This window comes from Cricetulus griseus, chromosome 8, assembly GCF_003668045.3.
Source record: "Cricetulus griseus strain 17A/GY chromosome 8, alternate assembly CriGri-PICRH-1.0, whole genome shotgun sequence".
In the NCBI taxonomy this organism is placed as follows: domain Eukaryota; kingdom Metazoa; phylum Chordata; class Mammalia; order Rodentia; family Cricetidae; genus Cricetulus; species Cricetulus griseus.
Window position 1 is genome coordinate 52,756,604 of NC_048601.1, and position 23,383 is coordinate 52,779,986.

Below are 23,383 nucleotides of genomic sequence, written 5' to 3' on the forward strand. Positions count from 1 at the left end.
GATTCAGCTGTGGGGTTGTCCTGGTGTCCTGGGGAACCACAGGGCATCCCTTGACCTGCCTCTTCTGATGTTTGTAGATGATACTTGGGGCAAAGGCCTCATCCCACATCCTATAGAAGTTAAGTCTCGGCTCAGAGAGGAGGGGACTATGCTCAGGTGTCTGACTGCTCCTCCTGTTCCTCTAGGTCATCTCCCTGTCTGTGGGGAACCGACCAAGCCTCTCTAACCCCTTCCCTGCTGTGGAGCCCACTGTGGTGAAGTCCATCTGTGCCCCGCCTTCCAGGCTCACTCTCATGCCTGTCTATGCCCTCCCACAACTGGACCTATCCTGTCCACTGCTGCAGCAGAATAAGCAGGTGGTAAGTATGGCCACTCTTGGGAGAGGAGACATAGGTGAGAGGACCTTGGGCACCATGATCTTGAGTGTTCTGGTAGCTTTGTCTCCACACACATGCACCTGGATCTGAACAGCAGAAATGTGCAGTGTGTTTCCATTTGTGCCTTGCATGGGGGAATCCAGAGCCTGCAAGGGGGTAGACTTTCCAAAGTCCAGGTGCATAGTTGGTCCCCAGCTTACAGAGACTTAGCTTCTGATTTTCTAGTTTATAGGGGTGGGAAGGTGACAAGCACTTGTCATATTTGGAGTCTTGGTCTTTTCTCAGGTTAGTAATAGGTAGTCCATCTTCCTTTAATGCTGTGCAGAGTGGACCAGTCAGCTTCACCATCACAGGGGGTAACTTATGCTCCATGGAGCTCTGGAGTCCTTATATGTAGCTCCTGAGGCACTCAGTCCCATGTTAGAGTGCAGTCTTTGCGTTGGGCCATCTGCCCAGCTGTCAGCTGATGTTGGTGTCTCAGCTGGGTCAGGTAGGTGAGCAGAGTGGCACAATAGGCTGTCTATGGAATGGTGTGTTAACTCATGATGGGTTCATCCGGGTGTGACCTCACCCTAAGTCCAGGAGCTTCTGCAGTGACCATATAAGATCCAAACCCTCCTCACCCCACTTTCTGATTCCAGATTCACTCTCGCCCTCTGCTGGACACATGAGGGGCTGTAGAGTCCTTTTGTGGAGTGTTCTATGGTTTTAGCTGTTCAGCTGGGGTGTTGTCTCTAGGTAGAGAGTGTGTGGTCAGAGCAGGATTGGGAGCTGTAAGGAGAAGGGATATCTACAGCATTGCATTGTCATGGGGCAGGACATTCAAAAGTTAAGTGTTAAGAGGGGAAGAAAGTCTGTGGGCCTTCAAACAGCAGCTATGGGGGTAAAACCTACTGGTCTGCTTCCCCAGTCCAGTGCTCAGCTCTGGAGCATCATAGCCCAGGGCCCTGAGTGCATCCTGCTCAGGGATTAGGGATAAACTAGCTTCAGCCCTGCTTGGAGAAAGTCATGGTTTCCTCATCCCTCCAGCACATACTTGTTCAGCAGGTGCTCCTGGCCTTTCAGAACCCAGCTTCTGGGATAACAGAGTATTGAGAAGGATGAGGGGACACTGGGAGACAGGAGGGCCATTGAAGAAATGCCACAGAGAGTATAGCTGAGAGGAGCCAGTGATGCCAGGGTAAAGGAGGCCACAGGAGTGGTGGCAGGAGGAGCAGGATAAGGAGATGCCAGCCTAATAGAGCCAAGATAAAGGCCACAGTGGGGTAAGACAGCAAGAGTAATGACTGAGGTCAGGTTATGGTCTCCAGTATCCCACTTGTCCACTTGGTGGCCAGAGCATTCTCTGTGTTGGAACTTTTACCTCTTAGCTTCATTTCCCCCAACACCATGGCCGTCTGTCAGGTGGGCAGAGTTGAAAATGCAGAACCAGCTTTATCCATCTCCAAATGAAGCAATTCCTCCTGTGGCCCTGGGGTCTGTGTTTCCTTGAAGCTATCTCAGTAGGTGCTGCTCACCCCTAGGTGCCCAGGCCTCCTGCACACTGGAATGAACCTTCTGATGCTTAGTGTATCCATGACCTTCCAGCTGTGTGGCATGTGCTGTGAGAGCTAGGTCCCTGGTGGGTGAAGGACAGCTTTGCCTTTGATCTGCACCTATCTGTTTGAAGCTTAATTAAGGGAACTGCACAGCTGTAATACCTGGGCTGGAGGACCAGCCTTCATCTCTCCTGTTGGAGTCAAGCACAGATGTTTCCCCTGCTGCTCTGGTGTGGATCTGTGTTTCTGCCTTTTCTGGCCCTTGTTCATCAGTGGAGCTAAGAATGTACACTCCACAGACCTGCACTTATCTCCTCCACTTGCTTCACTTGGGCTGGAAAGGGTGATTTAGAGTGAGATGCACAGCTCCTGGGTACTCTTCACTGACCCCACAGGGACCCTGTAGAGTCCATTTATCAAGATACAGGGTTTTGCAGGATCAGAGTCTGCTGCAGAATGAATGATCATTTTTTTTTCTGGCCTCTGAGTGGGATGCTCAGGAGAAGACTTCTCTGTCTTGACTTGGAGACCTGTTAAGATTAAATCCTGAATTCGCTACGGGCTTCAAGCCTTTTTGTTGATGTATTATAGCACATTTATGGGTTGCACTGTGATTAATTCCATGCATACATGTAGTGTGAGCTGTCAAATCAGGATGGGGAGCTCTTCCTCTCAAATATTCATGGTTCTATTGTGTTGGGAAGCTTCAGACTGTTCCCTTGCTATTCTTTTATATAATATATTGTTCTGGTATTTAGTTACCTCTCTGCACTGCAGAACCCCAGAGCTTACTGCTCCCTGTGTTCAGTGCATGCTTCCCATCCTCCTCCTACCCCTTCCCTCTTCCCAGCCTCCAGGGACACCCACCTGCTCCACTCTGCTTATGTATCATTTTAGCTGTCAAACATGCATGGGACCCCACATCGCCTGTCTCTCTGCCTGGTTTGTCTGCAAGTTTTACCTTTCAGTTCATATCTGTTTTGTGTAGTGGTCCTTGGTAGAGGGAACAACATTGTGCTAAGTTTGGATCTTCAGGAGACATCTGCCTGCTGGGTCCCCTGCCAGAGGTAATGAGCCAGAGTCAGTCCAGAAGTTCTACCATGAACCAGTCCAGCAGGAGGGAACTTTGGGAGCCAACTGTTGATGGTTGGTGATGGAAGCCAGTGATGGGGGGTTATGTGACTGGATGCAGAGTCCAGAGAGTAGCCATTATTCATTATTCTGTGTTTTCTCCTTAAAACTGCCTGTGGCTTCCAGTTGAGTCCAGTGAGAAAGCCAAGTCCCTTCTTTGGCTGTGGGACCCTGTGTCACTGGTCCCTGGTCCCTGGCTGCTTTTATCTCTGAGTCTATGCCTTTCGTGCTTGAATGCCTCTCATTCCCTCCACCTGCTGCAGTGCTTGGGGCTTAGGTAGACTGAGCCCTGGGACTTGTAGCTTCCTCTTCCTGGCCCCATGCCTACCCTACTGCCCTGCCCCAACCTCTCTGATTTCTTTATTCAGATTCTCTTTTGTCTTCTTCACTTAAAGGTGCACCTGCCTCAGCACACCTGACCCCCTCCTACTTTTCCCACTATCATGTACCTACAGTGACCTGTCACTATAGAATTTGCTTGCCTAGTTTAGTCTCTGCCAGTCACCAGAACAGAGCCTGGCTCCTGCCAAGAGCTCAGCAAACAACCTTGAGCTCTGTCCCTGAGTCCCTCCGGGAGGCACCCTCATGCAGACTGAGGGACACTAAGACAGCAAGGGCATGGGGAGTGGGTGCCTACCTGGAGAGCAGGGCCTTCATGTTGGCAGTCTGTGCTGCTGAGCTGAAGCAGATCTAGTTGTGTCTTCCCCATCTGTAAACGTTGGTGAGGAGCTGAGCATGGTGTTCCTGGTCTCTCTGCAGCCAGATTGGGTGAACCCAGAGCTGCTTCTGGACTGAAAGGTAATGGTGTGACTGCGTAGCTTGACTCAGAATGGACTGTGTGCTGTTGGTGTCAGCAAGAAGTAATGGACCTTGGACACAGAACTGCCATGTGATCCATCAGTCCTTGTGTTCCTGAGCCATGAGCCAGCCATTCAGGCATGGCCCCTGCGATTTATGGTCTCATTAGGGGACCTTGAAGAAGATATATCCCCGAGGTGCATCTGGGTGCAATATCAATTTAATTTTATAGCGCTCCAAATCCAGAGGCCACCTAAGACAAGTTTTCAGTGTAAATTATTGGCAAGGTGAGACACCAGAGTAGAGTTAACTAGCGGGAATGACAGACTGTAGGCAGACCAGCTCCTCCGGGCAGGTCAGCCAGTGTTCCTCTCACCAAGCTTGGATGCTACTTGTGTACCAGGGGACTGATTAGTCCAGGATTGGGTTGAGCTGGTGCCCGAGGAGAAACCAATGTCATAGGAAGTCCTTGGAGAGTCTGACCTACCGTGTTCTACCCTAAGCCTGTGAGACTGTGAGCAAGTTCTGTAGAGTGTCTGAACCACAGCCTTCTGTTTTGTAAAGTGGAAAAGTTGCAGTCAGCCTGCAGGCATGCTTGCATAGAGCTGATATCTTTCCAGGAAAAGCACTGATTTTCTACCCGATATTGAATCTGGGAGAAGGGGTAAGGTGGCTGGGGATGAACCTCTGCAGCTCCTGTCTACACTCACAGCTCCCCAGCTTGTGTCCTGCCCAGTCATTAAAACTCTTGGTGTGAGCTGAGTTGCTGGCACAAAAAGGGGCTCTTTTAAATTTCAGCATGCTTGGCCAGGTGTTGTCTGGAACCAGGAGAGCCACCAGAAGCTGGAGAGGGCTCCTGGATGTAGAGGAAGGGAGCCTGTTGGCAATGTCAGTCAGGATGGGCTTCACTGTGCCACAGTAGCAACCCCTAATCCCACAGCTCCACGTCTTAAGTACATAGTGTAAGTTCAGCTCTTGCGGTGTGGAGCATGAGTCTTGGGTTGTGCATCATTGTGAAGAGAAAGAGATTGTGCTTAGGCCTTGGAGCCCCATCCCACCTACCCACCCCTGCTGCCTCCCTGGAATTGTCACAAATCACTTGTCATATCTCACTTGCCAGACTCAGTGATACAGTTACCCTTAGGTGAGAGAGGATAGTTCTTCCTTCTGGGCTATGCTTAAATGTATTAGATAATTGGTAAATGGTAAACTCTGCTAAAGCCCACCCCATTTTGCTACTTTAGTGTGAATTACTAATGTGAATTTGTCTCCCAAATAACCACACAGGATTCATATTTAAAAGAAACTCCCAGGCCTGGAGAAATGGTTAACTCAACAGTTAAGAGTACTTGGGGGACTGGGTTCAGTTCCCAGCACCCATATAGTTCACAACCATTCATACCTCCAGTTCCAAAGAATCTGATGCCCTTTTCTGGCCTCTGCAGGCAAAAGGGGTGCATATGTACATGCAGATAAACTCATACACATAAAATAAATAAATCTAAAAATTATTTTTTTAAAAAAGGCCCAACATATTGGTTCTGCATCCTACACTGACTGGAGAAGCCAAGGATGGAGACCTTTGTACCTTCCTGGTCAGGAAGAACTGGAGCCAAGGGTTGGTCCAGGCTTGGGGAGATGTTCCTGCCTCTTCCTGGCTGCCTCCTTGCTGTAGACTTTTTGTGCCATTTTGTTAGGGAAAGGGGAAGTCATTCCCCCATGGAAAAGCAGGAACCATTTTGGATAGGGCTTCGGGGCACCTTGGTAACATTCCTGAGCATTGGTTTGCAGTTCACCCCCACCCATTCATTAGGGTCATCTGAGCCCATAAGGGAAACAGCTGGTTTCATGGCATGCTTATGGCATCTGATCTCTGTTTCTTTTAGGTTCCAGTATCGAGTCATCGAAATCCCCTGTTAGATCTGGGTGCCTATGATCAACAGGGCCGGCGATTTGATAACTTCAGCTCTTTGAGCATCCAGTGGGAGTCCTCCCGGCCTTTGCTGGCCAGCACTGAGCCTGACCAGCCCATGCAGCTGGTATCCCAGGATGATGGGAAAGGCCAGAAGAAACTACATGGTGAGTCAGGTCTTGAGCCAGAGGGTGGTGGAGCCCTGAACACCCAGGTCCTGCACTGCTCATGCCTAGGACCTTAGGTGTCTGGGGCTTCCCTCATTTAGAGCTAAAACATGGAATGTAGAGAGAGTTCATCTCCCACCCCACCCCCTTTTGAGTGAGAGAGTCTCACTGTAGCTTTGGCTAGCCCAGCTATGAAGACCAGGCTGGCACAGACTCTCATCTTTGTCTCTGAAGTACAGGGATTAAAAACATGTGCCACTACACCTGGCTACTGTGTTTTTTATGGATTTTTTTTTTTTTTAAACAAGGTCTTCCTCTGCCATCAAGCTGGCCTCAAACTGTCTTCCTGTTTCTTGAGTGCTGGGATTCCAGGCCTGCACTGGAACACCCAGCTTCACTGTGTTCCTTAATCCCATATAGGCATGTGAGGTAGGAACTAGAGGTTCAGGACCCAGAACAAAAAGGTCTCCTGTCCTAGTTTCCTTGGCCATGCTGTGACATTGGCAAACTCCTCAGCAGCCCAGTGTTGAGCCTGTTAACCTTTACAGGACTAAAAGCCTCAGAAAACTCAGTTACCTGTTTTTAAACTTGAAGCTGACTTGGCAGCAAGGTAACCAAGGGGTTGTTATTAACATTTGTTTCCCCTCTGTGCCCTCAGGTTTACAGGCAGTTTCGGTTCATGAGGCATCAGGAACCACAGTCATCTCTGCCATGGCAACTGGCTACCAGCAATCCCACTTGAGTGCAGCCAGAGTGAAGCAACCGGTATGTCCCAGAGGACATGAGTGGATGGGACCATGGGCAACACCAGGATGTCTGCTGTGTCTGGTGTCAGAGGGCCCTGACCTCCCTTGTAGGGGGTTACTACCTGATTGATTTTTCTCTCCCCAGCATCTCTTGAGGGGTTCAGGCAGATGTTCACCTATCCCTGCCCTAAATATCTTTACTGTATTCCGTTTTTACCTCTTCTTCTAGGAACCTGTTAGCTTTTCAGTGGCCTCACTGGGCTCCCCACTAAGCCTCACAGCCCACAGACACCCTTTTAAGACCTTCACCTCTACCTCCCAGGATTCCCCTGGGTATTGACACTGCTTGAAGCTTCCGTTCCTAGAATGAGGTCACCACCTGGGGCATCTGGCCCTGCTCTTCTTGGAGGTAGCTGGTGATGATGCCCTTGTCTTCTGGATCTGACAGTGTTGGCCTCTCTTTTTCAGCATGACCCTCTAATACCTGTGTCAGCCTCCATCGAGCTTATTCTTGTAGAGGATGTGAGGGTCAGTCCGGAGGAAGTGACCATCTATAACCATCCTGGTGTCCAGGTATGACCCTTTGCCCCCACCACCCTTTCAAGCAAGGCACCCTGTACTCTGTGCCACCCAGCCCTGATTACTTCCATCCCCACATCTCCCTCCAGGTAGAGCTCCACATCACAGAAGGCTCTGGTTACTTCTTCCTCAATGCAAGTACCCCAGACATCATCAAGGTGGCCTACCAGGACACTCGGGGTGTGGCTATGGTAAGCTTGAATAATTGGGATTCCAGCTGTCTAGTCAGGTTGACAGATTATCCCAGAAAGCCAGCACTTGATAACACCCAGCATGTACTGAGCAGGGCCTTGAGATTCCCAGTCACTCTGAAGCCTCTGCCATTCCCATGCCACCTCTGCGCTTTCTTTTCTGTATTACAATTACTTGCACTGTTAATTAACTAATTCTTTCCTTTTAGTCAGTCATCTGATTCATCTTTTAATTATCTTTTATTACATAAATGGCTTTTGAGTAACCCTAAGAAACTTTCACTTCAAAGCTCCACCCTTCACTCTCTCCTAGCTCTCATAGTGCCCGCTTCACCCTCTCCCACTCTCACAGAAAAGGACCTGGTTGGACCTCTGGTTTGGAGGGTTCCTCATACCCCGAGTTGCTTTTTTCTTGTTGTGTAGCCTGCAGTTACCTTACTTGTACTTTTAGCCTTTCTTTTATTATACAGGGTCTGAGTTCTTTAAACCCTTTTTCTTTTCAATGATTTAGTTTTATTTTTTGTGTATGAGCATTTGCTTTCATGCATATATGTGTACAAGTACATACATTGATACATTGACCTCAGAAGCCATAAGAGGATGCTAGATTACCTAGAACTGAGTTATAGATGGTTTTGAAAGGCCATGTGGGTATTGGGAACCGAGCCCAGACCTTCTGGGAGAGCAGCCAGCCAATATTCTAACCACTGAGCCATCTCTCCAGCTCCTAAACCTTCTTTTCTTAATACAGTCAAGGAGTGATGGCAAAGAACTATCCTAAATGTCTCACATGTGTCTGATGGGGTATTTATGTGGTCATTAAATGGAAGGTTCCTCCTGAAAGGAAGTCCAGAAAGATACCCACCCACACAGTGCCAGCACTTGCCAGACAGGGCATTGCCACCAGGCAGCTCTCAGCCCAAAGTCTGCTTCCTCTATTGAAAGTATACTTGTCTCATTCCCAAAGAGGCAAGGCTCCCCTGGACTCTGAAGAGACCCAAGCTGACATAGTGCTGGAATGGAGGTGGTGTGGCCTTAACTCAGGAAGTCTAGTTAACTGGCTGTCTGTGATTCCCAGGCTCTTTACTTTTGGCCTTGCCTTGCTCCTATACCTGAGCCCTTGAAAACTAGTCAGCACAGGAGGCACCTACATTCCAGGGAGGGCCATGACCCAGTCAGTGATCTAGGCCTAGCACTTGTTTTCAAAAACACTGGAGCACATTGCCCATTCCTACTCAGTAGTTGGTGGCATGGCTCCAATCATGTCCTGGTGTTTGTGGGTTTAACTTCCCACATTTCTGTTTCTCATGATTTTTTGCCTTCACCAGCTATCTTAAATTAGAGATCACAAAGTTAATAGCTCTGAGCTTGACAGGTATAAAGTGACAGGAACCAACTGAGTATGAACTCAAGGTTAACTGTGGTGCTGGGTATCAGAAGATGGTGAGGACAAAGGCATGAACCTTACCAGGGGTGGGGGAGGGGTGGCAGTGTGTGCCTCTATTGATTCCTTTGATGCTGGTACTACAGGGTGATTCCCCTACATCTCATCAACTTTGTACTGTGCAGAGGTTCTTAGTAGGTTCACAGATGTGAGCAGCCATCCCTACCATCATGCTTAAGAGTGTTTGCATGCCTGGAAAGGAAATCCTATAGCTACGTGTCACCTTTGAGTTCTTCCAAACTCATGCCCTGTCCCAGCTTTTGATGACTAATTTATTGTCTAACCCTATAGATTTTTTCCCATTCTGTACAGTTCAAGTGAATGGAATCATGCTGCATTTGGCCCTTGCCTAGCATGTTTCTGTGATGTAGCATGTTCCAGAGTAGTCAGTGCTCTTAACTGCTGAACCATCTCTCCAGCCCTGTGTATGTTTTTTTGTGTGGATACATCATTTCATCTCTGTTTACATGCTCAGGAATGGGAACTCTGCATATAATGTTCTGATTGTCTCCCATGTCCCATCCCACCAGGACTGGGTGAGAGTGCAAGTATCTCTTCATCCTTGTCAACATTTGTAATTTTCAGAACCTTGATATTCCAGCCAATCCAGTAGGTGCAGTAGCTTCTCCTTGTGAAGCAGATTTGTATTCCCTGATGAGTGAAGTCACTCAGTGTCTTTGTGTTTCATTCTTGTGTCTTCTTGTACAAGTGACCATTTAGATCCTTTGTTTGTTACTCTTTTATTAAGTTGTAGAATATCGTATTATATTTTATATGTAAATCATTCATGAGATGTGATATGCACATTTTTCATTAAAGCTTATCTTTTTACTTTCTTGGTAGCATGCTTTTTTAAAATTTATTCAACTTTATTTTATATGCATTCGTATAAAGGTGTTAGATCCTCCAGAATTGGAGTTACAGACAGTTATGAGCTGCCATGTGAGTGCTGGGAATTGAACCCAGGTCCTCTGGAAGAGCAACCAGTGCTCTTAAGCATTGAGCCATCTCTCCAGCCCCAGTAGCATGCATTCAAGTTTATGTTTTTAATTTTTGTTAAATAAAAATAATAAATTAAAATTTTTTGATTCAGTATAATATCTCTTTATAATTACATTTATTTATATGTTCATTTTGTTGGGGTGGGGAGAGCATGCATTCCACAGCATGTATATGGAGGACAGAGGGAAACTTGCAGGAATTGATTCTCTTTTTCCACCATGTAGGTTTTGAACCTTGGAGGTGAGAGGTCTTGGTGGCCTTCCTTCTGTGTTCCTGTGTTTCATGTCACCCTGAGATTCCATGGCAAATGGGGCTCCTGAAGATTTACCCTGTTGTCTTCTGTGTTTTGTCTACACTGAGTTAACTGTGGTGTGTGATGGAAATCCAGGACCTTTCTGGCATGTGGCTGTCCAGCTGTCCTAGCAGCATTGTTCTCTTTTTTCTGTACTGGATGATTTTGGCATCAATGTCAAAAGCCAGTAGATCAGAGACATGAACTTAGTTCTGAGGCCCCAGCTCTGCTTCAGCTCTGTGTTGACCTGCATATCTTTCCTGTGTCAACCACAGTGTAGATTACCATTGCTTGTTTGAACATCCATAAGTGTGAGTTTTCTGGCTATTTCAAGTCCGCTTTGACTGTTTTGGGTCCCTTACAATTCAGTATACATTCTAGAGTCAACTTGTCAACTTGTTCGTGAAGCCAGTTAGAGTTCTGCCAGGACTTAGGTTGGCCCCTTAAATATATACACCGCCTCTGTCCATGAATGTGAGGTGTTGCCCTGTTACCTAGGCTTCCCTTGATGTCTTTGGTAGTGTTTCCAGTTGGAGTGTTAAGTTTTATATTAGTTTTGTTTAATTTATTTCAAAGTATTCTTTTTCATGCTAATAATTCTAAATGGAATCGTTTTCTTAAATTTTATTTTTCTAACATATGGCTTATTTCTTTGTGTTGGTCTCATACTATGTAGCCTTGATGAACTCTTGAGTTTCTAGTGAATTCCCTAGGTTTGTATTTTGTGGAGGTTTTTTTTTTTTGGTGTGTGTGTGTGTGTGTGTGTGTGTGTGTGTGTGTGTGTGTGTGTGTGTGTGTGTGTGTGATCATGTCATTTGTGAATACAGATAGTTTGACTCCATTCCTTCGAATTAGGAAGTTTTAATTTCTTTTTCTTGCTGTATTGTCCTGGCTTTAGTCTCTAGTACAGTGTTGAATAGAAGTGATGAAAGTAGCCAACATTGTCTTACTCTAGATTATAGGGAGAAAGCTTGCATCATTCTACCATTAAGCATGATGTGGGCATTCTATAGATGCCCCAAAGGGGTATTGTCCTGGAGCTTCTAAGCTAGACTAAAAGAATTTTTAAGTGTGTTTGTGAGAATAAGGGCAGCTAACTTTACTCACCCCATCCTTATCCTACCTTCCCTCTGCTAGCTTAAATGCAGATTGAGCCTCTGGAAGGAAACAGACTCAATTCCTCCCAGGTTTTATCTGATTCCCAGAGCTTCCAGTGGGAAATGAATGGGTATCTTCCTGATGCTGCCTGCCCTGCCCCTGCTCAAGACTTCTCTCTCCACCTGTGAGTGAAGGGTGCAGGGTGTTGGACAACGATACTGCTCCCTTGACCAGATAGTAAACCTCTGCTTCCACCATACAGGATCTTTGAGAGTGTGGTCACATTGTAGGGCTCTGGCCACAGGCATGTTGAGGTTGTCATGGGTCTTTCTGCTACAAGACTGGATGACATTGGACTTGGAGCAGATGCCCACTGTATCCCCTTTCTCTTGATTGGGGAAGTGGAGACCAGCTCTTGTACAAAGGCATTCATAGACACATAGATGGTGGTAGTGCAGACCTCTGTAGACCTAGGGGAGTTCCAGCGCTTCAGTAACCAACAAGCTAAGGAACCTAAGGACCTGCTCATGAGTACAGATGCATGTGGTGCTGCCTGATTGGGTTAATAACCAGCCATCTCTGCATCTTGTTTAGGTTAATACAGAGACAGCATCAGAGAAGCTAGGTGAGAGGAGATGGAGACAGGTAGCTGAGGGGAGTGCAGTGGGTGCACCTCACTCCAGGTTCCTACCTGTGTTCTAGCTCAGCTCTGTGCAAGGCTGACTTAACATACAACACTGGTGAGATTAGTGGTCAGCAAACACTCAGTGTCCACCTGCACGGAAACATCAAATGCAGCTGATTTGGGGCCAGTGGGAATCAGTCATAGCAACTATGAGAGGGACATGTGTATACATGCTGTACATGCTGCTGGAAGATTCCAAGGCACCTAGAATGCTCCTTTCCCCAAGCTCTCTGATGTGATTGTCTGCATTACAAGAGGCACTGGCTCTGTTTATGGCTTGGGGACCATTTGTTTTTCTGTTCCTCCTTTACTATCTTATGCTTTGGGTCTGTGTTTTCTTTTTTTTTAAAGATTTTATTTATTTATTATGTATACAACCTTCTGCTTCCATGTATATCTGCACACCAGAAGAGGGCACCAGATCTCATAATGGATGGTTGTGGTTGCTGGGAATTGAACTCAGGACCTCTGAAAGAGCAGTCAATTCTCTGAGCCATCTCTCCAGCCCCGGGTCTGTGTTTTCTAATCTGTTTTAATTTCCTATTGAAAAGTGTTTTTTTTTTGTTGTTGTTGTTGTTGTTGTTTTGGGGGTGTGGTGCTGGGTGGTGATGGTGCATGCCTTTAGTCTCAGCACTCAGGAGGCAGAGGCAGGCAGATCTGTGTGAGTTTGAGTCCAGCCTGGTCTACAAAGCTACACAAAGAAACTCTGTCTCGAAAACCCCCCCCCCAAAAAAAATCTTCCAGCAGCATGTATACTGTTTTTTGTGTTGTTGTTTTTTGTTTTTTGTTTTTTGGGTTTTTTTTTACTATTAGTGTATGAGTGTTTTGCCTGCATGTATGTGTATACCACATGCATGCAGTACCTCCAGAAGCCAGAGAAAGGCATCAAATTCCCTGGAACTAGAGTTACAAATGGTTTTAATCCCACCATGTGAATGGTGGGAATAGAATCCAAGACCTCTGGAAGAGCAACCAGTGCTCTTAACCACTGAGCTATCTCTCCAGCTTTTTTATTTTTAAGACCCGAGGTCTCCCTACATTTCCTGGATGACGTTGAACTTCTTGGCTCAAGTGCTCCTCCTACCTCCACCTTCTGAGTAGCTGGAACTGTAGGTGTGATAATCATATTTTTCCCAAGCTTTTTCATTGTTCCTTTTATAATAGAAGGAACAATTGCACAGCCCTGTGTGTGAGTGTGCCTTGACACTAGGAGGAAAGCTTCAGTTGAAATTCATCTACACATCTGGAAACATACCTTATCTTTGTGTTCTTCTAGAGATTAAAAATAACTTCCCACTATCTAGAAGAGGGGAATTTGAAATCAGGATGGGTATGTCTGTTGCCACAGCAACCAACTATAGTTCCTCTTAGTCAGTTTGCCCTTCCTGAGTAAGCTGAGGGTGAAACTGTGACCAGAAGAAAGACCTTTCATTCAGGAACGAGTGCTCTTCAAAGTCAATTTGGGGCTTGGCTATATGTATAGGTAGTGAGTACACCATATCTGGAGGTATTCAAATAGAAGCCAAAACCTTTGTTTGAAAGACTCAAGGATTCCAGCACTACAGCTTCCCCTAGAAGACCTCTGAGCTCCTGCAGACACTGCCATTCTTGGGTTACCACTGTGTGGGTATTAGTGCCCCCCATTTTCCCAGAGTCACAGTGGGCTGCAGCCATTCTGTCCTGAGGCAAGTCTGGCACCCTGGGAAGTGGTACCATGGAGGCAGACCTGAGTGTGGCTTCTGTCCCAGCAGGTCCCCTAGAACACTGACCTTGGGTCTCTGCTTTCTCCTCCAACTGCTTCAAGGGGAAATCAGTTCCTATTTCCTTCTCCCTCTCCCAACCTGCAGGATCTTTCAGAGTGTTGATGGGCTGTGACGGGTGCTCCCAGCTTCCTTCAGAAGGCTGTCTCTGAAGGACACATTTGCACATTTCTTTGGCATTTTGCAGCTGCTAATTAGCAGCATTCTCATTTCTCTTCTTCACAGACAAGAAAGCCCACAGCCGTTCTCACGTAGCTCTTAGACAATGCTTCGTTCTTCCCTATTGATAGGGAGTTGAGGCTCCACAATGGCTCCTGTATGTATGTAGTTGGCTTCTCAGTGTCTTTGGAAGAGATGTGAGTGTGTCACGCACACAGCAGGCTGTAGTGGAAGTTTTCATGCCCACACAATGAACCCCAGGCTGAGCAAGGCTGATTAGTTTTGCCCACACAGCCCCCGGAACCCTCTGCAAGGGGCCTTTATTTTATTTTTGGTTGGTTTGCACAGAAGAGTGTTTACCTGATTTAAACTCAGGATTTCTTCCTTCTCAACCATTCCTCATATTTCATGAGTCCTCTGAGCTTAGCCTGTCACTGAGAGCTTGATGTGCCCTGAGCACTTGACACTTCTTTCTGCTGTGTTCATTCAACAAAGCTTTAGTGCAGAGTATGGTGGTAACAAGAAATAATGCTTGCAGACTCTGTTCTGGTGAGCCATAATAGTGCATTTTTACTGCTCAGCCAGTACTGCAGTGCGTGGCTAGCCATGATGTCCTAGGACATAGCAGAAGCATACAGGGGATGAGTTGATAGGAGGTGATGGTTGTAGGGCTTGATCTCAGGTGTGTCCTGCATCTTCTGTGAGGCTGATTGTGGATGGTGTGGTACCTAGCCCTACTCTTACTCTTGGGAACTTGGCAGAGCTGACCACTACATGAAGTTTTTATCCAGGCTGAGACTCTGGGATACCTGTGGTTCTCATGGGAGCTCTGGTCATCCCTGTAGACTGCTGGGTGAGAGATTGAAGACATAGATCTAAGTCCTTTTGCATAGTGACCTGACTTACTTCATGGCATTGATGAGCGCATCAGAAGAAAGAGAAGCTAATGGCCCCAGTGATGGTCAGAAATATTACTAGGGTCTTTTTCCATCTGAAAATGTCACATGCCACAAGTCAGAAGTGTGAACAGGAGCCTAGGAAGGTGGGGCTGGTGAGCTCATAGGCCATACAGTTTCTTAATGAGGAGTAATGCATTCATCATCTCCAAACTGATGACAGGACTTTCCCTTGGGCTCAGTACTTGATGACATTCTCAGGTGGCACTGTCAACACTTAGAAATGAGAACACATTCTAGGCACCCCCACTGTGTTTTCCCAGTGTTCTTGAATGTCCATCAAGAAGCATGTGGTGACAAGACTCTTGAGATATATGAGCCACCTACACAGTCTAGTGAGGAGTGGTCCAGTGTCTCCATGTGGTTACTACTTCTCTCCATGCTGTTTCTTTGTCTTCAAAGTGACTTCATCACCAGACTCAAAGCTTTATTACAGGACAAGGTGAGCTGAAGTGAGTCTAGGAGTGGAGCAGGCCACATGCAGCCTGGTGCTGTCCTCCCCTTCTGTCATCTGGAAGGTGGCTGAATGTCCATCTTCTGGGAAGCCAAGTGGAAGAGCAATTGATTTTCCCACTGCCATTTTATGCTTTTGTTTAAAATGTGCAAAGTGATTTTTTTTTCTTTATTGAAGGACAGAGGGGAAAACAAAAAAGAAAAAGTCCACCCACGCCTGCATTGCCCATGTGGGTCTGTCTGCAGCGGGTGTACCGTGTAATTTCCTCAGGTTATAAAGGACATGCCAGCTCCTGACAGCAGCAGCTCCTGTATGAGCCTCAGACTGGGGGCTCGGGTCATGTTCTCTGAGGTGCGCATTCCTCCATGCAATTTTGCATGAGCTTTCTTTAGGGGAAATGAAATAACCATCCCCAACAAATCCTGATGACTGGTGGCTTCTCCACCCATATTTAATGCCAGGCTGGCTAGCGGCAACAGCTTAGATCCCACAGCCATCATTTTGGAATGTAAGTGTGATTCCCACCCTGGGATCTTTGTTAATCTACTTTAAGCCATCATATTAAATAAGCCAGGCACACCTCATCTGCTTGGATGTGCCCTGGAGCTCAGTTACACCTGCATGTAGCAGCTTGGCCTAGCTTTCCAATTTTATCCACCCCTAGCTACCTGTGGGCTTAGGCCTTTCTCAGCTTAGACTCTCCCTACTGGCTCTCTCCTTTCCTCTCCTCCTGTTCTGGATGTTGAAGGCCTTGTTTCCCTGTGAAGGAGGCTGTGCTCCTAAATGGGGAACTGAGCCCCTGTGGGTTGGATCTCTAGGCTGTTTCCACCCTGCCTTTGAGGCATGGTCTCTGTATCTTAAAGCTGTTGGATCAGAATCCATAGGGTCTGTGATCTCTGCAGAATTCTTAAGAGCTTCCCATTCTTGACCAAGCTAGTTCTGCCTGCAAAGCTAAGCAGGCTTAAGCACCTGGTTTGTCAGACTCACTCAAAGCTGCGGGCCTCTGTATTATCTAGGTATGGAGGTTGGGTACAGGCCACTAGTGCCAGATACCAGGCTCTGTGAAGTCTTCAGGAAGGTGGAGGTCAGCATGAAGGGGAAAAGCAAGCTGAAAAATTCCAAACAGTAATGGGGGAGTTCAGCCCAGTGGAGGGAAGAGCATGCCAATCTGGTGAGGGAAGTGAGGCTTGAAATTGGAGCCAGCAGCTCGGGGAAGAGGCAGAAAGTTGGTTATTTTCCTTTGATGGAGAACCTATTTGCACACACACCTCCACCCCACCCAACTAATTCTTGGTATTGGAACTAGGTTTGCAAACTCTGAGCTGCTTGCTGAATGCATTTATACCCCTAAGCCCTACTGTAACAGAATGTAACTTGCCCTGTCCCTGCCTGCCTGCCCAGATCCAGAAGTCACCCAGCTGAAACACATGCCTAAAGGACATGTTGTGGCAAGTCCATGTTTGATAGTCAGATGTCCCCTTCGAGGAACCAGTGCTTGGAGCTGCGGTTGCTTAGGGGAGTCTCTAGGGCTGCATGGGTAAGGAAGGATAAAGGGGTACTATGGGAGCTAAAAGACTAGGGAATTCAAGCTTGTGTTTGTTCATTCACCTAAAACTTGTTAGTTGGTCATGACTTCAAGCAAAGCTAGGTTGCAGAGATGGATAGGCCCACAGGAGCCCAGAAGTAGGTGATGTGGGTGGTCTGTTATCAGGTCTGTTGTGCTGTGAATTCAGAGAACTCATTTGGAAGCCGCTGTCTGTCCCCAGTTCTACCAGCTCCTGATTTGCAGCTTCACATGAGATGAGATTCAAAGGGGTGTGCTGCTGTATTAGAGCCACCTGGCCAAGCCATCCTGGGTTTGAGTCTTCTGCCTCTAGGTTTCCGTGTGTGTCCTCATCCATCACACTTTGATCAACCCCTCCCCCCCCACTTTTATAAAACATAAAATTGAGATGAGTGCTGCTTTAGATCTCTCTGGCTCTAACACCCCATTTTCGGTTCATGCCCTGGCTGCTGGGGTGACAGAGGATCTTCTGTGTCTACTTCTAGCCAGTTAGTTCCTAAGTGATGGCATCTCAGGAGGCAAGATACTGCTAACGACCCCTTGAGCAGAAATGAGACTTGTGGCCTGTGACCCTCTCCACCTCTGCTTTGCAGGTGCATCCTCTGTTCCCAGGCTCATCAACTGTCATGGTTCATGACTTATGTCTGGCCTTCCCAGCCCCAGCAAAGGCCATCATTCATGTCTCGGATATCCAGGAGCTCTATGTCCGAGTGGTGGACAAGGTCAGTAGACACTTCTCTGCATGTCCCACTCTGATGATGCACATAAAGCAGGGACAGTATGTCCTGGAAAATGTTTCATTCTATCCTTTGCTTTTCCTCCTGTGCCCTGCCTACTCTGTCCCCTACAGAGTGGCTGAACTTACGTTGCCGTCTCTGACTCCCATGCTTCTTGTGGACAGTGCAGGCTGATGTCCCTGCTATATTTCTTCATCCCAGTTGTCATCAGTAAAGCTTGGCAGTAAATCCTGCCTTCAGGATTGACTGAATTAGCCTTGACTTGGAAATGCATGTCCTCTGGCTCACATAGGTTAGTCACCAGTCTGGCATATACCTTGCTGAGCATGGAGCTTTGCCCCGGAATGTAGGATGAAGATTCTTGGGGATTTCAGGGGCAATTGAGTAAAACACAGTACTGCCAAGTGCTCCTGTGATGCAAATAAACAACAGACCTAGGCTTCCCTTTTGTGTCCGCGGGAAACTGGTTTAGAGCTGAGGTGGCTGAAGCTAGGCTTCTGGGGCTTGCTGCCTAGTCCTTGTTTACCTGTGCTGATGAAAAGGTTAGTCATTGAAAGAGGGATCTTCAGGCAGCTTAGATTTCCTAGCCTAAAACTAAGATTCTATTACCCAGCCTCAAATGCTCCCCTGAGTATTTTCTTATGCAGACAAGTTGGCTGTATATCTCAAGCTGACCTTCAACTCACTATCCCCCTGCCTCAGCCTCCTGAGTGCCGCCACAGGCAGCTTCCCTCCAGCGTGCTCACTAGATTCCTCTTCAGTAGGCACTCCAGGCCCTCCTTTCCTGAAGTGCCTGCTGGTATGCTGCATAGATGTGAGCTGATCAGACACTAAGCTCCCTGTGCTTATGTTGTTCTAAACTGTGTCCTGTCTCTCTAATTTGGTTGGTAGCCCACCAGCAGAGAGCAGGGTTCATGCCCCATGCTATGGTCAAGCCTCCCTAGCCCCCATATACTATCAACTCATCATTTTTCACTCATTGATTGTCCAAGCCCAGACATCTGGATGACTTGTCCCCAGTTCCCAAGGTCTGAGCTGTTGTTGGGTGATGCTGTCCCTGAAAGCCTTGGATGTTACATGTTGGGGGAATGATCATGAGAAATGACTCTTGAGCCTGTGCCTTAGGTGGAGATCGGTAAGGCAGTCAAAGCCTATGTCCGTGTGTTGGACTTCTACAAGAAGCCTTTCCTGGCCAAGTACTTCACCTTCATGGACCTGAAGCTTCGAGCTGCCTCCCAGATAATCACACTGATGTGAGCCCTCACAGGAGTTGGGATGGGTGTCCTGGGGATGGGGCTGACTCCCATTGTAGCTTCTCAATCAGCTCTTCCTTGGAGAAGGAAGGAATCCAGTTGCTTCTTTCTGTCTCAGGACTCTCGATGAAGCTCTAGACAACTATACAGCCACATTCCTCGTGCATGGCGTGGCCATTGGCCAGACCAGCCTGTCTGCAAGTGTGACGGACAAATCGGGACAGAGAGTCAGCTCCACTCCACAACAAATTGAGGTAGTTCTGCTCCCTTTGCTCTGTGTGGGCTCCATCCTGGTTGGATGTGTCTTTATGGTGAGGGATTTCAGCTATAAAGAGAAGCCATGATGAAGTCTGTGCCTTACCATGTCCTCTGAGCAGAAGGCACAGTCACCAGCTCCCAAGTATGTGGTTGGCAGCAGTGAGATGCAGAACCAGAGGGAGCTTGAGATGTTGACTTCCTTCTGTGGCACAGGAGTCCATACAGTTCAGAGAAATGCTGTTTTTTGTCCCATGGTAAAAGGACAGGCAGATTCTTTCCAGAAAGCAGTGGCCAGGTGGAAGCCATAGACTGATTTTAGCTTGTGTAGAACTAACTCCTCCAGACAGTTCTGAGCCTTAGCCCAGGTCCAGAAGGGCCATGAGTACCTACCAGGGCTGTGCAGGCAGAAGAGGTCAGAAAGGGGATTCCTGGGGCAAGTTGTTCAGGATCACCTGAGCTCTGAGACCCCCTACACTGTCTCTCAGTGTGGTGTAGGTTACTCTACGTCTATGTTTTCACAGTCACCCACTGTAGGCAGACGTCAGGGCAGCCAGGGTCAGGCTACATTGCCCAAGAATCCCCAAATTACCCACTAGCAGCAGCAGCAATAGCACCGTCTTCTACAGGCCTCAGCCACACAGGGGTGACAGGCTTCATTGATCTGCCGTCAGAAGCGGGTGGAGGCGGTTTGTGCCTCCAGATGGAAGTGTGCCTTCCTCCTACTGGTGGTGAGGAATTCATTTTGGCCTATAAATAGCGCAGCCCAACCAACACTAATTCTCAGCACAGAGCAGTCTCCACGCAATCCTTAGAGCACTTCTTATGTTTGACAAGCAGGAACTTGTGGGGGCTGTGGAGCAAGGTTGCTACAGAGATGGGGTATCCACCTGGCTATTGACTGCTCTTGAGCCCTTTCTTTTGCAGGAAAATGGTACAGCTGTTGAAGTAGAGCCCTATTCCAAGACAGTTTGCTTTCAGTAGTGCTGGAGGCAAGTCTTCAAAGAGCAGTCAGGATTCTGGGGACCCCAGATACCCTCATTTACCACAGGGCTTTTCAGGCCTCAAATCATAGGGACCCACCTCTGGCTTCATAGGTCTCAGGTAGATTAGACCAGAGGATTCCTGGTGGTCCCCAAAATGCCATCAGGAAGTACTAGTACTGCTAGTTGGGGCCACACATTGAAATCTGCACTGAGAGATCAGGTCCTTACCTCTGTGATTATAGGTTTCCCCAGCACTGCCAGTTCCCCTCAGCTGAGGGTTGTCCATACCCCATGTTCAGTACTTGCAGATGCCAGTCCATTCTCTCTTCTGCCTCCACATCCAGGTCTTCCCTCCGTTCAGGTTGATACCCAGGAAGGTGATACTGATTATTGGAGCCATGATGCAGGTAGGAGCCATATGCCTTCACTGTTGCCATTCTTAGCCTCGTGGGATGATGAGGGATCCAGCATGGCAGGTCCTGACAAGAGCCACTGTTTCTCACTTCTTAGATCACCTCCGAGGGTGGCCCCCAGCCTCAGTCCAACATCCTCTTCTCCATCAACAATGAAAGCGTGGCAGCAGTAAGCAGTGCTGGGCTGGTGCGTGGGCTCATGGTTGGCAATGGCTCTGTGCTGGGGGTCGTGCAGGCGGTGGATGCTGAGACTGGCAAGGTCATCATTGTTTCTCAGGTATCACATATGTCACTGGTGACTGGCTCCTGGGGGTGGTTTTGGTGCGGCCAGATTTCTGTGGTTTTGATCCCTGCCTCCTTGAGCATATCCAGACCTGAGATGGTTCTTCTCCAGACTGAGCCTCCTAGGTTCTTTCAGCTGCTCTCTGGGATAAGATCTCTAATATCCCCAGCCCTACAGGTTCTGTGGTATATAACAAGGTTACTTGTGCTGGGCAACACTAACCATGGTACTTTGGATTCCTCAGTATGTGTTTTGCTACCTTCCCCCTTTGCAGGTGAATTGTGTGACAAAGCTCCTAGTGGCTCACGGCTGTTGTGGTGATTCTGAGCCTTGGCCCAGGACTGCCTGAGGTCAGAGCTCTGGGTTCTTTTGTGCACTGTCTGCAGTGGGTCCTGATAATGTGGTAATGGTGAGGTGCTCTGTGTGTAACAGTGTGTGCCTAGATTCACAGGTGGGTGCTGGAAGCATGGTGTATGACAGCCAGTAATTTCAGACCTGGATTTGTAGTTTAGTCATCTGCTCACCTCCTCCTTAATCACTGGCCCACTGTCTCTGGCTGCCTAGGCTCTTTGATGGGCTTATTTCCCAGTTGCTTTTTTATTGGCCGGCAGGAAAGCTGGAAGCCTCAGTTGCAGCCGTTGTCTCCTGGAGGCATTCCCTGACCTACACCAGTGGGGTTGCTGACTACAGGTGAAAGTCAATTTTCAAAGACTGAAAGCTTCCCTTTCTTGAATGCAGTGGGTGGCCATTTCTACTCCCAAGAAGGCCTATATGATACAACCAGAAGGATATCTGGATCTCCCTACACACTCACACACAGCTCCTTTGCCACAGTAGCTCACATAGATATCTTGGAAGGCTCCTGTGGTTCTGCTCACGGGAGAGCTTATGTGGTGTGCAGTAGTTTATTCAAGCCTCGGTCACCACATCTCTCTAGGAGGCCCCTTGTGAGCAGCCTGTGCAACTCTCTACACTGGGAGCATCTAAGCACATGCCTGGGGGCCTGATGAGTGGCCACCCCCATGGGTCTGGTAGTCTTGGTTCCCTGAGGCTGACTTTGATCTGACATTGAGTTCATTGATTTGGCTCCTTTATCTAGCAGTTTCAGTATCTGCTTCCAAGAATCCAAGTTAAACCACAAAGTCTTTTTGAATGGCAGAGGCAGCTGTCCCAATTCTGTGTATCGACTTTGTGGAGATGGCAAGGAAGCACAGAGCATATAAAACCATCCTGGTGGTGCCCAGGTTTCACACAGGCATCATAGAGAGTGAAATGAAAGACCTCAGGATGTCCTGCTCTCTTCCCTCTGTAGAAAAGACTGACTTCAGAAATAGGCTCCTTTTTCTCCTCCTATCAGCCAGAAAGCACAGCCCTGGCTCTCCCCATGACCTTCTCTCTACTCTTGCCCTGGCCCTCCCAGCTGTGCCTTCTCTCACCTTGCTGGGCCCTCTCTTTCCCCTGTCTCCCATCATGGTCCTTGGCAGGGTATAGGGGTTTTGTCACCAACTATTCTGATTGGCTCAGCCTATAGTTTCCACATCTACTCTGGGCATATGATTCTGTCAGATGCTGCTGGCTCCATCTGTCCAATCCTGAATACACCAGCATCCCAAGGCCAAGGGGTGGTCCAGAAACAGCTAGAATTGAGCAATGAGAAAGATAAGGGGAAGGAAGGACTTATTGGACCTCTCTTATTAAACAAGCACTCGCCTAAATAACAGGGCACTAGGTGGATGTCTTAGTTACTTTTTCTATTGCTGTAACAAAACACCATGACCAAGGCAACTTTTAAAAGATACTTAATTGGGGGTTTGCTTAGTTTCAGGGTCCATCTCCATCATGGCGGGGGTATGACAGCAGGCAGGCAGGCAGGCAGGCAGGCATGGTGCTGGAACAGTAGCTGAGAGCTCACATCTTAGCCACAACCATGAGGCCAAGAGTGAAGACTGGGGATGCCATGGTCTTTGAAACCTTAAAACCCACTCCCAGTGACATACCTCCTCCAACAAGACCACACCTCTTAGTCCTTCCCAAACAGTTCCACCAACTGGGGACCAAGCACCCAAATAAATGAGTCTCTGGAAGCCATTCTCATTCAAACCACCACAGAAAAGGAAGGTGGACTCCACACGAGCAGTGTCTAAAGAGCTAAAAAGCTTATTAGCCTAACTCCCCCGTTAGTTAGCAGCATCTGAATAAGCATCTGAAGAAGTCTTTGGTCGGATTTATTGATTTATGGAGCTAAGGATAAGGGAAGATGTAATGCCTGCTGCTATCAGGCCCAACCTGGTTCCTCTACTCTTCCCTGTGTCCTGGTGAGTGAGAGAGGCAGATAGGCCAAGTATGGAGTTGGGAGTGTCTGAGGCCTACCCTAAGAGGTCCACTGAGCCTATAAAAAAGCATATCAGGGTCCTGGTCCCCTATTCACAGTTCTGACCTATAGCAGCTGGATCAGATAGGATAGGGCTGCCGACCTAGGACCCGACTGGGATTTCCAGTGTGTGGGGAAAGAAAAGGCTGGTCCCATGGAGTGAGACATCCAAAGCAAGACCTCCTCAGACAAATGAGTATGCTACTGGTGTTTCATAGCTGGACAGATGCCT

At 47.8% G+C, this 23,383-nt stretch overlaps 1 protein-coding gene across 1 annotated transcript in view; it reads left to right on the forward strand.

The window, feature by feature from the left end:
- Nup210 (nucleoporin 210) overlaps positions 1 to 23,383 on the forward strand; it is a 92,241-nt gene that overhangs the window by 46,633 nt on the left and 22,225 nt on the right. The window contains exons 16-25 of the mRNA XM_027428873.2: positions 186 to 359; positions 5,731 to 5,923; positions 6,582 to 6,688; positions 7,138 to 7,242; positions 7,338 to 7,439; positions 17,447 to 17,575; positions 18,716 to 18,843; positions 18,962 to 19,097; positions 20,429 to 20,491; positions 20,595 to 20,774. Coding sequence (XP_027284674.1) covers positions 186 to 359; positions 5,731 to 5,923; positions 6,582 to 6,688; positions 7,138 to 7,242; positions 7,338 to 7,439; positions 17,447 to 17,575; positions 18,716 to 18,843; positions 18,962 to 19,097; positions 20,429 to 20,491; positions 20,595 to 20,774 — 1,317 coding nt within the window. The remainder of the gene's footprint in view (positions 1 to 185; positions 360 to 5,730; positions 5,924 to 6,581; positions 6,689 to 7,137; positions 7,243 to 7,337; positions 7,440 to 17,446; positions 17,576 to 18,715; positions 18,844 to 18,961; positions 19,098 to 20,428; positions 20,492 to 20,594; positions 20,775 to 23,383) is intronic.